The 14,958-nt window shown below is 38.9% G+C and overlaps 1 protein-coding gene across 3 annotated transcripts in view; it reads left to right on the top strand.

Annotated features, from left to right (window-relative positions):
• The window catches only part of BRWD1 (bromodomain and WD repeat domain containing 1), a 129,604-nt gene that overhangs the window by 31,251 nt on the left and 83,395 nt on the right, over positions 1-14,958 (top strand). For all 3 annotated transcript variants that reach the window (XM_030913941.1, XM_030913942.1, XM_030913943.1), the window contains 6 exons: positions 817-857; positions 2,535-2,633; positions 6,997-7,147; positions 7,390-7,524; positions 12,993-13,121; positions 13,289-13,514. In XM_030913941.1, the coding sequence (XP_030769801.1) occupies positions 817-857; positions 2,535-2,633; positions 6,997-7,147; positions 7,390-7,524; positions 12,993-13,121; positions 13,289-13,514 (781 nt within the window). The remainder of the gene's footprint in view (positions 1-816; positions 858-2,534; positions 2,634-6,996; positions 7,148-7,389; positions 7,525-12,992; positions 13,122-13,288; positions 13,515-14,958) is intronic.

Raw genomic sequence — 14,958 nt, 5'->3', positions numbered from 1 at the left:
TTTGACAGTTAAAATATTGTTAAAGAGATGTTTGTATATTTATAAAAATGAAAATGTCTAGGTACAATGTAGTTTTTGTTAATTCTATTCTAATTTTAATTTAAGCATACAAGGAATTATATTGAAAGGGAGGTGTGTCATTGGCAACTCAGATTAGCTCTTGAGAGGCCTGATATTTTACAGTGGTTATTTTAGCTTTATGTTCAAAATCTTGATTATGACAGTTGATCTGGGTGGGTTAGTTTTAAGTGGGCCTATTTATCTAACCAAGCCCATGAAATAAGAATGTGGTTTTATCAATGTATAGTAAGATAGAAAACTGTCAGTGTTCTGAAGTACTGGTCAGGGTAAAGTCATCTTTTGTTTGAAGCTTTTGGGAGAAAGCCAGTCCACATCCAGAGGTTATTTGATAAATATAGATTTAAATAACTTAAAACAACAATTTTTGAGTACAATTGAAAATGCCTTGTTTTTAGCTACTTTAAAGCCAGTATTTTGAGCACTTTACACACATTTCACTTCCATATAAGTAATTTTAAACAGTTGTAATTATAAATAATGCTGTAAGTTTAGAGGCAAGGCTTTTTTTCCTGTTAGATGTGCCTTTCTTTGAAATGAAAGCTGTATTTTAGTAGTCTTGTTAGGTTTGTAGTTAGTCTTCACTTAAAATTATAAAACATGTTGAATGATGGGGCTAAGCAACACAGGTACATATTTTGCTTGTTAAAGCAAATAGGCTTCTAGCATAAAACTTCATTTTTTCAAATTTGCAAACCATGTAGATGATCATTTTTGTATTTGTCCTTTTCCCTCTAGGATAAAGTAGATAGTATCCAATTTTGTAACAATGGTGATCGGTAAGTGTGTGTTTGTATATGTGTGTGTGTGTTATTAGGCAAATTACAATGTACTACGTATTAGTGTAGCTAACCTGTCATTTTGTATATATTTTTTCCCTTTATATTATGATTTTTTATTTTGCTTTTTCGAGATGGAGTTTCACTCTCGTTGCCCGGGCTGGAGTGCAATGGCATGATCTCAGCTCACCGCAACTTCTGCCGCCCGGGTTCAAGTTATTCTTCTGCTTCAGCCTCCTGAGTAGCTGGGATTACAGGTGCCCGCCACCATGCCTGGCTAACTTTGTATTTTTAGTAGAGACGGGGTTTCTCCATGTTGGTCAGGCTGGTCTCGAACTCCCGACTTCAGGTGATCCGCCCGCCTCGGCCTTCCAAAGTGCTGGGATTACAGGCGTGAGCCACCACGCTCAGCCATTGTTTTTTATTTTTAGTTGACTAATAATTGTCTATGTTTATGGAGTAACTACACTGTGGTGTTTTAATGTATGTTTACGTTGTGGGATGATTAAATCAAGCCAATAAACATCTCTGCCACTTCACATACTTAGCATTTTTCTGTAGTCAGAACGTCTGAAATCTCAGAAATTTTGAAATGATATATAATTAGCTGGAGTCACTGTCACTTTGTATATTGCAGATATTTATTAGTAAATATATTGAATGAAAAGTGTCTAGGGTAGGGGTTGGGGGAGAAACACATGAAATGTAAGTTTTTAGAATTGTAGTTTCTGCCAGCTTCTAGTGACCAAAAGTAGTTTTTCTTTGGCTGGATGTCTGATTTACTGAAAAAATAACGTGTAAGGATCATGAAATTTCTTGTTTGGGTAGTTAAAAAAACTTTTCTAAGAAACCACTGTGATTATATCCTGCAAAGAAATTATTACTTAAATCGTATCCTCCTTCTTTGCCTCCATTGTGTGTCAGTTACCTTTGCTAAACTGTAATTGTTGAGAACTTAATTTGTTAATAGATTGATTTATTTTTACACAGTGTCCAACATGAATTAATAAATAAGGTGTTTAAAATGGAGCCATTGCTCTTATTTTCCTATTCTTCAAAACTTTTTTCTGTTTTTTTTTTTTCTTCTTGGCATTTTTTTTTTTTTTTGAGGCAGAGCCTAACTGTTGCCTAGGCTGGAGTACAGTGGCATGACCTCGGCTCACTGTGCTGCAACATCTGCCTCCTGGGTTCAAGCGATTCTCCTGCCTCAGCCTCCTGAGTAGCTGGGATTACAGGCACACGCCACCACGCCTGGCTAATTTTTGTATTTTTAGTAGAGATGGGGTTTCACCATGTTGGTCAGACTGGTCTCAAACTCCTGACCTTGTGATCAACCCACCTTGGCCTCCCATAGTGCTGGGATTACAGACGTGAGCCACTGCGCCTGGCCTCTTCTCAGCATTCTTATACATTGTATTCTCAAAACTTAAATCTGTTTGAAAAGCTATTGATTGAGTTTGAGGTGTGTTTTAATTTCATAGGGCCAGGCAAATCATAGCAAACCAAATTTTTTCCCCATCCAGATATGCTCTAAATACCTGTCTTTTGAATTACCACCTGTGGATTGTCCTGTTGTCAGGACAGCTACATTACATTCTTTTTTTGCATGTGATTTTAATTGTAGACCTTGTTGGAAAGTGTGTGAATATAGTAAGATCCTGTTTTGAATGTTTTAAGGTTCCTAAGTGGTAGCAGAGATGGAACAGCACGAATTTGGAGATTTGAGCAGTTAGAATGGAGGAGCATTTTATTGGATATGGCTACTAGAATCTCAGGGTAAGTTGAGATTGTTAGAAGTAGGTGCATCATAGGTGTTTGATGTATGTCTCTCTCTCTCTCTCTCTCTCTCTCTCTCTCTCTCTCTCTCTCTCTCTCTCTCTCTCTCTCTCTCTCTCTCTCTGTCTCTCAGTGGTTATTTTGTTGAGGAGATTATAGCTACCTTCTATTATGAAGAGCTGTGGTATAAGCAAATAGCTGCCTACTGCATATTAGATGAACCAGATACATCCAGATAAATTTATCCTTACATTGTGTACCAAAGAATAACATGTAGTTTTTCTATTGCTCAGAGCATTGACCTCCTTCTTAGGTGTTGCATTTAAAAGCTTCCACAAGTAAAAAAGATAAAATTAACTCAAGTATATTAAGAGTGGAAATTGTACTTTTCTATGGATAGGATTTTTGAAAAATTTTAAAAGCAGCTTAGAGCCAAGGCTGGGAAATAGGGTAAGCAAACATACTTTATTGTTAAGGTTAAAAAAAAATTGAGCTGCAGCCTGGGCGACAGAGTGAGACTCTGTCTAAAAATAAAAGTCATGGATTTTACTTTAGAATTTGTTTCCTAATTTTAACTTTGCACTTTTTCATACCAGTTTTTCTGAGAAATGTTTCCACATTCTGTCTTTTGGAAATCATGTCTGTTTTATTTCTGTTAAAAAAATTTTTTTTTCCTGAGATAGAACACTGTGTCACCCAGGCTGGAGTGCAGCGGTATGCTCGTGCCTCCCTTCAGCCTTGACATCCTGGCCTCAAGCAGTACCCCCTTCTTAGCCTTCCAAGTAGTTGGGATTGTGAGCATGAGCCATCACGCCTGGCTAATTTTTATGTTTAATTTTTTTTTTTTTTTTTTTTTTGAGACGGAATTTCGCTCTTTGTCACCCGGGCTGGAGTGCAGTGGCCGGATCTCAGCTCACTGCAAGCTCCGCCTCCCGGGTTCACGCCATTCTCCTGCCTCAGCCTCCCGAGTAGCTGGGACTACAGGCTCCAGCCACCTCGCCCGGCTAGCTTTTTGTATTTTTTTTTTTTTTAGTAGAGACGGGGTTTCACCGTGTTAGCCAGGATAGTCTCAAACTCCTGACCTCGTGATCTGCCCGTCTCGGCCTCCCAAAGTGCTGGGATTACAGGCTTGAGCCACCGCGCCCGGCCTTATGTTTAATTTTTGTAGTGACTATTGTTCAGGCTGGTCTCAAACTCCTGGGCTCAAGTGATCCTCTCACCTCTGCCTCCCAATTGCTTTGTTTTTAATAACACAAATTGATTTATATTCTCTGCTGTAGCTCAAAGAATTGTATTGCATTTTCAAGATAAATTTGATCTTCTTATTTTTGTGGAATTATCTGTGATGGAGAATGAAAAGTATATATACTGGAAATTTGATAACCCTTGTTCATAAACAAATTAAAAAATCATATATAAAAATGTTACATCTCAGTATGAAAGTGAGTACTGTCAATCCTTGATTAGTTGAAATAATGAAAGGGAATGGGGGTGAAGATAATTTAAAATCAATTTCACCTATTGTTTTATTAAGCAAAATAGAAACATCAGTGTCAAAACTTGAATGAAAATTTTTAAATGAGACGGAAAACTGTTCAGTTTTCTTGCTGATACACTCCATCCATGAAGGGGACTTTTCTGTAATTTTCTTCATGAGAAAATATCTTCTCATTTTAAGTTTTCTTACTTTCAAATCTTGAAAAACAAGAGTCTTTTGTATGCAGGAATTGATTGATCTGTTTATTTTAGTGTTCTAATATTGGCAAATCAACTTGCTGAAATGCAACATACCTGTTAGTAAATTCAAAGTTATTAATTTGTGGCTGGGCGTGGTGGCTCACGCCTGTAATCCCAGCACTTTGGGAGGCCGAGGCTGGCGGATCAGGAGATCACGACCATCCTGGCTAACACGGTGAAACCCCGTCTCTACTAAAAATACAAAAAATTAACTGGGCGTGGTGGCAGGCAACTGTAGTCCCAGCTACTCAGGAGGCTGAGGCAGGAGAATAGCATGAATCCAGGATGCAGAGCTTGCAGTGAGCCGAGATTGCGCCACTGCACTCCAGCCAGGGCAACAGAGTGAGACTCTGCCTCAAAAAAAACCAAACAAACAAACAAAAAACAAAAATTAGCTGGAGATGGTGGCATGTGCCTGTGATCCCCCATGGATTAGGAGGCTAAAGCAGGAGAATCACTTGAATCTAGGACACAGAGGTTGCAGTGAGCCCAGATGGAGCCACTACACCCCAGCCTGGGTGACAGAGCTGGACTCCGCCTCAAAAAAAAAAAAAAAAAAAAAAAGTTATTAATTCGAAAGCCTTTTAGCTTAAAGTGAAGAATGGAGTCTTCGCCTTTATTCCATTTTACTTTTTTTTTTTTTGGAGACAGAGTGGCGCGACCTGGGCTCACTGCAAGCTCTGCCTCTTGGGTTCACTCCATTCTCCTGCCTCAGCTTCCCGAGTAGCTGGGACTCCAGGCGCCCGCCACACGCCGGGCTGATTTTTTTTGTATTTTTAGTAGAGACGGGATTTCACTACGTTAGCCAGGATGGTCTCAATCTCCTGACCTCGTGATCCACCCACCTTGACCTCCCAAAGTGCTGGGATTACAGGCGTAAGCCGCTGTGCCCGGCCTCCATTTTACTTCTTAATAATATTCTACCCTCAACACCAATCAATCTAGTTAGAATTATTCTCTCTTCTGTGTGTGTTTTCTTTTGTAGTTACATAGATAGCTGTTTTATAGCACTCATATTTTTATAGCTGTATTCTTTTTTTTGTTTTTTTTTTTTTTTGAGACGGAGTGACACGATCTCAGCTCATTGTAAGCTCCGCCTCCCGGGATCAAGCGATTCTCCTGCCTCAGCTTCCCGAGTAGCTGGGATTACAGGCACCCGTCACTACGCCCAGCTAATTTTTGTATTTTTTTGTAGGGGCATGATTTCACCCTGTTGACCAGGTTGGTCTGGAACTCCTGACCTCAAGTGATCTGCCCACCTTGGCCTCTCAGAAGTGCTGGGATTACAGGCATGAGCCACTGTGCCCGGCCTTTGTTAATTAAAACATGTTAGATGCTTGTAATTTTTTTTTTTGAGACAGAGCCTTGCTCTGTCACCCAGGCTGGAGTGCAGTGGTGCAATCTTGGCTCACTGTAAGCTCTGCCTCCTGGGTTCACGCCATCCTCCCGCCTCAGCCTCCCTAGTAGTTGGGACTACAGGCGCCCACCACCACGCCTGGCTAATTTTGTTTTTGTTTTTTGTTTTTGTATTTTTAGTAGAGACAGGGTTTCACCGTGTCAGCCAGGATGGTCTCGATCTCCTGACCTCATTACCCGCCTGCTTCGGCCTCTCAAAATGCTGGGATTACAGGTGTGAGCCACCGTGCCTGGCTGATGCTTGTAATTACTTAAAACGTATTCTATTATTTCAGTACCATTAGGCCTTCCCTACCTCACTGTTGACTGCTATAATACAGAGACCCTTTGCATATAGCTTTTTTTTTTTGAGACATAGTCTTCCTCTGTCACCCAGGCTGGGTGCAATGGTGTGGTCTTGGCTCACTGCAGACTCTGCCTCCCAGGTTCAAATGATTCTCCTGCCTCTCCTGCCTCAGTCTTCTGAGTAACTGGGAATACAAGTGTGTGCTACCGCACCCGGCTAATTTTTGTATTTTTAGTAGAGATGGGATTTCACCATGTTGGCCAGGCTGATCTCAAACTGCTGACCTCATGATCTGCCTGCCTCGGTCTCCCAAGATGCTGGGATTACAGTCGTGAGCCACTGCTCCTGGCCCTCCATAACACATATAAAGGATGAAAAACATTCCAGGCATGTGTATCCAAGACCATTCTTGCCAAGGGGCCTATAGGAGTAGACTGTAGGAAAGTTGTATAAAGAGATGAGAATAGTCCCATTTGCAGTTCAGATTGAACGTCTGTGTGTCAGTTATTTTTCTAAACATTGGGAATATGAATATGAGTTAACTTACTTTTGGGTTCCTAAAATTTTTTTGTTTTCTATGGAGAGAAACAGTTGGAAGTAAGTGTTAGCAATAGATTTGTGTTCAGAGGAAGGAAATAATAGGAAAGAAATAGGGAGAAAAAGCATTGCTTTCATAAGCAGTAATGATGTCCTAAAATCTGCCCTTATTCAGTCTCTGTACTGTTTCTAAATTATCCCTTCCTTCTTCAGGTTTTGCCCTAAACTGTTTCTAGAAAATCTGTTCTGGGTCAGTTGTGATGAACTCACTGTAGGGTTGACGAGATAGGCACATGGGTTGGATTTATTTTTGTATTGATGAAGGATTGTATACATTGTATAGCCGACTATCTAAATACGTTTATGTGTTGTGTATTTTTTTGTTAGGGATTTATCTTCGGAAGAGGAGAGGTTTATGAAACCTAAAGTAACAATGATAGCTTGGAATCAGAATGATAGCATTGTTGTCACAGCTGTGAATGATCATGTCCTCAAAGTGTGGAATTCTTACACTGGACAACTGCTTCATAACTTACTGGTAGGTAGTTTCTGGTACAGTGTAACAAATGAAATTTTTTGAACTATGATTTTAATTTTGAAGCTATAAAAGTAATATACTGAACAAGTTTCTTTCATGTAAACTATGAAATGATTAGAAATTTTTATAATTATAAATTATTGTCTAATACATTTTTAAAAGTATATGCTGTAACAGTATGTATTTTTAAATTTTTAATTTGTAACTTGTAAACCCTCCTTAATGTTATGATTTTGTTAAAGGGACATGCTGATGAAGTATTTGTTCTGGAGACGCATCCCTTTGATTCCAGAATTATGTTATCTGCAGGACACGATGGCAGCATATTTATATGGGATATTACAAAAGGTACCAAGATGAAACATTATTTTAATATGGTAAGTGAAGTGATATGTACCTTGATACATGCTTGAATTTGTTTAGAGTGTTTAGGTTACAAGGCGTGGCCAGAAATTGATCTGCTTGTTTTGGCAGTTTGTTTTTACAAATCAGCTTATTCAAAGCCTACTAAATATCTGACAGTTACATGTATATACATACCTACGTGAAATTTTCTGTATGACTGATTTATATGAGGGAGACATTTTTAAGTTACCTGTTTAGCATTTTGTGTGCCTATGTGTTTAAATTGGTAAAATTACGGCAATTATAAAAACTTTTTCACTACTTGAATTTATTGAAATATTTGATAAATAGAAATATAAAAATGGTAACAAAATAATAAAATGACATTATTAATATTCAATATTAACCAAATATTACAGTATTTGATTACTGGAGTTTTAGTAACCTTGGGCTGGGTGTGGTGACTCTGAACTTCCAGAACTTTGGGAGCCTGAGGCAGGAGGATTGCTTGAGCCCAGGAGTTCAACACCAGCCTGGGCAATGTAGTGAGACACTCTCTTATAAAAGAAAACTCCCAAGATGGTTGATCTAGAAATAAAACATTATTAGATTTTCCTAGCCTTTTTCTTTTTGCACAGGTATATTCTTAAAAAAAAAAAAATAGAAAAAAATTTTGCATATGTGTATTCTAGAACCAAATGAGGATACTACTGTATCTTTTGAGAACTTCTTCACATAATCATAATTATAGTTACTAATCAGCAAATTTAACATTTATAAAATAGCATTATCTAGTTAGGTCTATATTCAAATTTTTTTCTGTTGTCTCAGTAATATCTTTTTAGATACATTTTGCTCTGTGGACCAGAATCCAGTTCAAGCTCATGCATTGTGTTTAAGTGGTTGTATCTTTTTAGTTTTCTTTTTTTTTCTTTTCTATTTTTTTCTTTTTGAGACGGAGTCTTGCTCTGTCGCCCAGGCTGGAGGGCAGTGGCACGATCTTGGCTCACAGCAAGCTCTGCCTCCCGGGTTCATGCCATTCTCCTGCCTTAGCCTCCCAAGTAGCTGGAACTACAGGCACCCACTACCACGCCCGGCTAATTTTTTTGTATTTTTTAGTAGAGACGGGGTTTCAGTATGTTAGCCAGGATGGTCTCGATCTCCTGACCTCTTGATCTGCCAGCCTCGGCCTTCCAAAGTGCTGGGATTACAGGCGTGAGCCACTGTGCCCAGCCTCTAGTTTTCTTTAATTATCATCAGGCCCCTCTCAGCCTTTTTTGTTTTTCCTCTTTATTGGCCTTTAACTTTGTTGAATATTAGCAAGTATTGTTACAGAGTGTCCTCAGTTTTGTCTGATATTTTTTCATGATTAGATTGTTACAGTTTTTTTAAATGAAGTAAAACATAAATGATACTGTGTCCTTCATGAATCATATTAGGAGGCACATGGTATTTATTTGTCCCCTTATTATGGTGATAATTTTTTGTTTTATTTTGGAGATGGAGTTCTGCTCTGTTGCCCAGGCTGGAGTGCAATGGTGTGATCTGGGCTCACTGCAACCTCCACTTCCTGGGTTCAAGCGATTCTCCTGCCTCAGCCTCCCGAGTAGCTGGGATTACAGGATTACAGGCACCTGCCACCACACCCAGCTAATTTTTTGTATTTTTAGTAGAGACGGGGTTTCACCGTGTTGGCCAGGCTGGTCTTGAACTCCTGACTTCAGGTGATCACCTGCCTCGGCCTCCCAATATAATTACTGAACTAATTTTTTTACTAGCTCTTTTGAGACTAATCTAAATAACCTGTTTCTTATTAAATTTTTACCCACAAGTATTGGATCCATTGAAGATTTTCCAATGGCATAATTCCTTCCATATTTATTAGTTGGCGTCTTTGCATACAGTGGTATTTTTTTTTTCCTCCTCCAACTTTTAAGTTCAGGGGCTACCTGCTATGTGCAGGATGTGCAGGTTGGTTACGTGGGTAAATGTGCTTGCACATAGTTTTGTAATCTTATTTCATGTAAAAATCTTTTTTTGAAATTTTTATTTTTAAAGAATTTACGGATGTATTTTTGAGTATAAATTCATCCTGTCTCAGAAGAAAGTTAACTTTTACACAATTTCTATTGTTGAGTACGTAAGTGGTTTCTAAAATATGTATGGCACTTTGAATAGCCTTGTACATGATTATTTCCGAGAGAAATTCTGAAGGAATTATTGTGTAAAAGGGTTTTAGGGACCGGGCGCGGTGGCTCAAGCCTGTAATCCCAGCACTTTGGGAGGCCGAGACGGGTGGATCACGAGGTCAGGAGATCGAGACCATCCTGGTCTACACGGTGAAACCCCGTCTCTACTAAAAAATACAAAAAACTAGCCGGGCGAGATGGCGGGCGCCTGTAGTCCCAGCTACTCGGGAGGCTGAGGCAGGAGAATGGCGTAAACCCGGGAGGCGGAGCTTGCAGTGAGCTGAGATCGCGCCACTGCACTCCAGCCTGGGCGACAGAGCGAGACTCCGTCTCAAAAAAAAAAAAAAAAAAAAAGGTTTTAGCATTTTTAAGGCTTTATATGTGTGAGACATTTTGTGAGTTTACTCTTCAGCTTATACTGAGTTACAATTCAAAGTGTACTTTTTTTTTTTTTTTTTGAGACAGAGTCTCGCTCTGTCACCCAGGCTGGAGTGCAGTGGCACGATCTCAGCTCACTGCAGGCTCGGCCTCCCGGGTTCACGCCATTCTCCCGCCTCAGCTTCCCGAGTAGCTGGGATTACGGGTGCCTGCCACCATGCCCGGCTCATTTTGTTTTTGTATTTTCAGTAGACATGGGATTTCACCATGTTAGTCAGGATGGTCTCAATCTCCGGATCTTGTGATTGCCTGCCTTGGCCTTCCAAAGTGCTGGGATGACAGGCGTGAGCCACTGTGCCCGGCCTGTGTAATGTATTTTAGATGCAGTGTAGTAGCATCCTATTGATGAATTCTTAGACCTTTGAGTCTCAGGTTCTTAGACCTTTGATTAAATGCATTCTAAAACATTTCAAATAGTATGACCAAAGTACAAATACATGATTAGGCATCTCCGAAAGCTGTGTTTCTGTGTGTTCAAATTATTGGAAAAAGAACTAAGCATTCTCGGACAATTTTTCTATCATTTTAAAATCCATAGGATAACATCCATTACCTTAACTATCCTTTGAAACTCAGAACTAATATTACATCCTGAATTTAACTCCTCAAAACAAAAACTACATTAATTTAGGCTTTAAGCAGAATATTAGCGGAAAAATTCTATGCCAAAGAATAATCTGAGAAAACATTTCATGTGGGCAACAATGATCTTTCCGGTTGCATAGCGAAAACTGGCCTTGTTTACTGACATTTCCTTACTGCTCAGCTGAGAGGCTCATAATTCCTAATTATAGATAAACTAAATAGAGTTGTCAGTTACTAATAGCAACAATATTTCATGAATACATAATAAACTTTAATGTGACATTTTTCTCCAGACACAGTTGCAGGTTGCATTTTGTCAGGAATCATTGTATAGGACACTTCAAATTACAAGTGAATCCCCGTTTTCCTTGCTCTGCTTAGATAGGTTTGCCCACTTGAGAAAACTTTCATCTCGGCAAGTATTCTTTTGGTGCAGTTAAGTCCACGTGTACGAAGGGAAGAGTTGCTGCCACCATCTTCAGCTTGCCAGCTTTGAGATTTTGCCACTCCCTCTCCACCAGCGTCTGCTTTAACTATGACTGATGGTCCCAGGCCAGGGATGCAAAGTGGTACACAGGTGCAGGTTGTGCTGTGGCACAGGTGGCTCCTGGAAGGACCATGTGGATGAATCCGTGTTCCTATGTTTTAATGATCAGTTGGAGGAAAATAATTTATATATATACAAACAATTTTTTCCTTTTTATGTTAAGAGAATATGAATTAATATGCACATCTTACTCAGCAATCCTCAGAATATCCGAGTAACTTTATTTTTTCCACGTTCTATAATTGGCATCCATTCATGTGCAGCAATAGTGAGGTATCACTATTCAAGCAGTGACTTATTTGGGTGTGGACATGAGTTTCTTCTGGCACTTACTGCGTAGATGTCTCATTTTTCCAACACTGAACACACAACGTTTAGTTACTGGAAAGTTAAAGGTGCAGACAACAAATATGTATAGCTCTACCCTGCAGAGTTAAACAAATAACTAACTACTATAAATTGATGATATTAAACTAATAGACTTTACAGTTTGAAAGGAAGAATAAAACAGTATAAAAATAATCTATTTAAGGTTACACTCACGATAGATTTAGAGCATCTTTTCTGAAATCTCTGGTAGTTTGAAGTTCAGGTAATTGTGACTGAGCTTTTCCATATATATGCTTGAGATCTGGCAGCATTGCCAAATTTTGCATGGTGCTTAGTCATCTTACTGAGTTGAAGTAGAGCCCTCCTTAAAATCTAGGAAAGTGTTCATTTTAGTTCACGAATACCAAATTTTGTTAATCTTCATTCATTTATCTTGTAGCTTATTTTTATTTATTTATTTATTTTTTTTGAGACGGAGTCTCGCTCTGTCGCCCAAGCTGGAGTGCAGTGGCCGGATCTCAGCTCACTGCAAGCTCCGCCTCCCGGGTTCACGCCATTCTCCTGCCTCAGCCTCCCGAGTAGCTGGGACTACAGGCGCCCGCCACCTCGCCCGGCTAGTTTTTTGTACTTTTTAGTAGAGACGGGGTTTCACCGTGTTAGCCAGGATGGTCTCGATCTCCTGACCTTGTGATCTGCCCGTCTCGGCCTCCCAAAGTGCTGGGATTACAGGCTTGAGCCACCGCGCCCGGCCTATCTTGTAGCTTATTATCCTTTTATTATATATGAAGACAAAAATTTATGAAATTATTTATAAGAAGTAAAAGAAGCCTTCACTTTGGATTGGGTTGTTAGCTTTCATTTGAGCACTTGGAGAACTAATGCTTAGAAGAACTTTGAAGACCTTTTTCTAGGCTAGTTATATCTAAAATGAATTTTATTTTTTGGGACTAGCGATTGGTGTATATGCTTAATGAAACATTTGTTTTTATTTTTGTTTTACAGAGTCTCACTCTGTCACCCAGGCTGGAGTGCAGTGGAGTACAGTGGCGCAGTCTTGGCTCACTGCAACCCCTGCCTCCTGGGTTCAAACGATTCTCGTGTCTCCCGAGTAGCTGGGACTACAGACGCACACCACCATGCCTGGCTAATTTTTTGTATTTTTAGTAGAGACAGGGTTTCACCATGTTGCCCAGCGTGGTTTCGAACTCCTGTGCTCAGGCAGTCTACCTGCTTCCACCTCATAAAGTGCTGGGATTACAGGTGTGAGGCACCATGCCAGGCCGAAACATTTGTTTTTAAATTTTTTTTTCAGAAGGGTTATATTGTCACAGGTTATCCACATTAAACAAGTTTACATAGCAAATCACTTGCATAGAATTGGTCGTAACTTTTTCCTCTTTGTGTTTCCTAGATTGAAGGACAAGGACATGGAGCTGTGTTTGACTGTAAGTTTTCACAGGATGGACAGCATTTTGCCTGTACAGATTCTCATGGGCATCTTCTGATATTTGGTTTTGGATGCAGCAAACCATATGAAAAGGTCATTTTTAATACTTTGTTGTCGCATGCAAGTAGCAGTTATGAGCTGACAGTTTAGCTGACTGATTTGATTTCCTTGTTTTTCTAGTTTTAATTAACTGTTTAATACTTGTTTCCTTTAATATGTATGAACCTTAAAATGCCATCCTATGAACTTCATTTTTCTAGATTCCTGATCAGATGTTCTTCCATACTGACTATCGACCACTTATTAGAGATTCTAATAATTATGTCTTAGATGAGCAAACTCAGCAGGCTCCTCATCTTATGCCTCCACCATTCTTGGTAGATGTAGATGGAAATCCTCATCCAACCAAGTATCAGAGATTAGTACCAGGCCGAGAAAATTCCGCAGATGAACATTTGATTCCACAGCTGGGCTATGTGGCAACAAGTAAGTGCAGTCTTTTTTTTTTTTTTTTAAAGTTGTACGTGAATATCTTAAAGTATAATATAAAGAATTTCCTTCCCTTTAGATCCCCTAGTTATTAATATTTTGCAATATTTGTTTTATATTTTTTTTATCTGTATATTGTTTTGAACCATTTAACTTCTGGACCTCATGCACCATTCACCTCTAAATAAGAACGACATTCTCTTACATAACCACAGACACTTATGACAATTAGGACATTTTACATTCAAATAATAATATTATCAAATCTATAGTGTATAACCAAAAATTTCCAGTTATTCTAATAATGTCTGTTTATAGCTTTTAAAATTCTCCCAATTTGGGACCACATATGAAATATGAAATTTAGTTGTCATAGTTCCTTCATTTCCTTTAATCTGTAGCAGGTTGTCAGTTTTTGACTTCCATGATATTGATGTATTTGAAGATTATAGGTCAGGAATTTTGTAGAAGGCCTCAATCTGGGTTTGTCTACTTCCTCTTGATTAGGTTCCAGTTACGCATTTTTGACAGAATACAACATAAATAATGTTCTAGTCTTAATAGAGCATCCTGTCAGGATGCTTATGATTGTGGTTTGTCTAATTACTGGTAATGTTGTTTTTGAACCCTTGGTTAATGTGGTGTTTGCCAAGTTTCTTCACTATAAACTTAATATTTTTCTCTTTGTAATTAATGGTAATTTGTGGGGTGGTATGTCAATAACCTGTTCATTGTCAAACTTTACCCTCAAGTTTTAGGACCCATTGATGAATTTTGCCTGAATCAGTTGTTACTGTGAATACTGCAAAGTGGTTATTTTCTAACTTTATCGTTATTCTGTCATTGCGTCATATGTATCATTGCATATGACTGTCTATTGCTCACCCCTTTATTTATTGATGAGGCTCATTACATTTTAGTATGGGCTTCTGGGTGTGGTTAGTGGGTTGTATTATTCACATAATCCTTAGGTTTGACTCTCAGAGCCTTTTGAAACTGTCCTTTCCCAAGTCCCTTATACTTTTTCAGTCACTTCTTTCCTTTTCTGGATGTAGGGTGTTCCAGGTTTGTCTTGTACTTTTCTCTGTCACAGCCAAGTGCAAAGTTCTTTTTTGTGTTAATAGCAGGGCAGCGTTTCTCTACAGATATTAAAGAAAAAAAGCTATTTGTGTTTTTGGATGAGGATTTATTGAAACTAAATCATCAGCTATATATAAAGTTAAAACCTAATGTAGATTAGTATATGCTGGCTATTTCAAATGTTATTTTTTATTACTTTTATTGAAGTGTACTTTATATACAAAATTCACCAATTTTAAGTGTACAATTCAAGTGTGTGTGTATGTGTTTATTTTTTGAGGCAGCGTCTTACTCGTTTGCCCAGGCTGGAGTGCAGTGATGCGATCTTGGTTGACTGCAGCCTCTGGCCTCCCAGGGTCAA

The sequence above is a fragment of the Rhinopithecus roxellana genome, chromosome 13, assembly GCF_007565055.1.
Source record: "Rhinopithecus roxellana isolate Shanxi Qingling chromosome 13, ASM756505v1, whole genome shotgun sequence".
Lineage (NCBI taxonomy): Eukaryota > Metazoa > Chordata > Mammalia > Primates > Cercopithecidae > Rhinopithecus > Rhinopithecus roxellana.
This window is presented reverse-complemented; position numbering and strand designations above follow the sequence as displayed.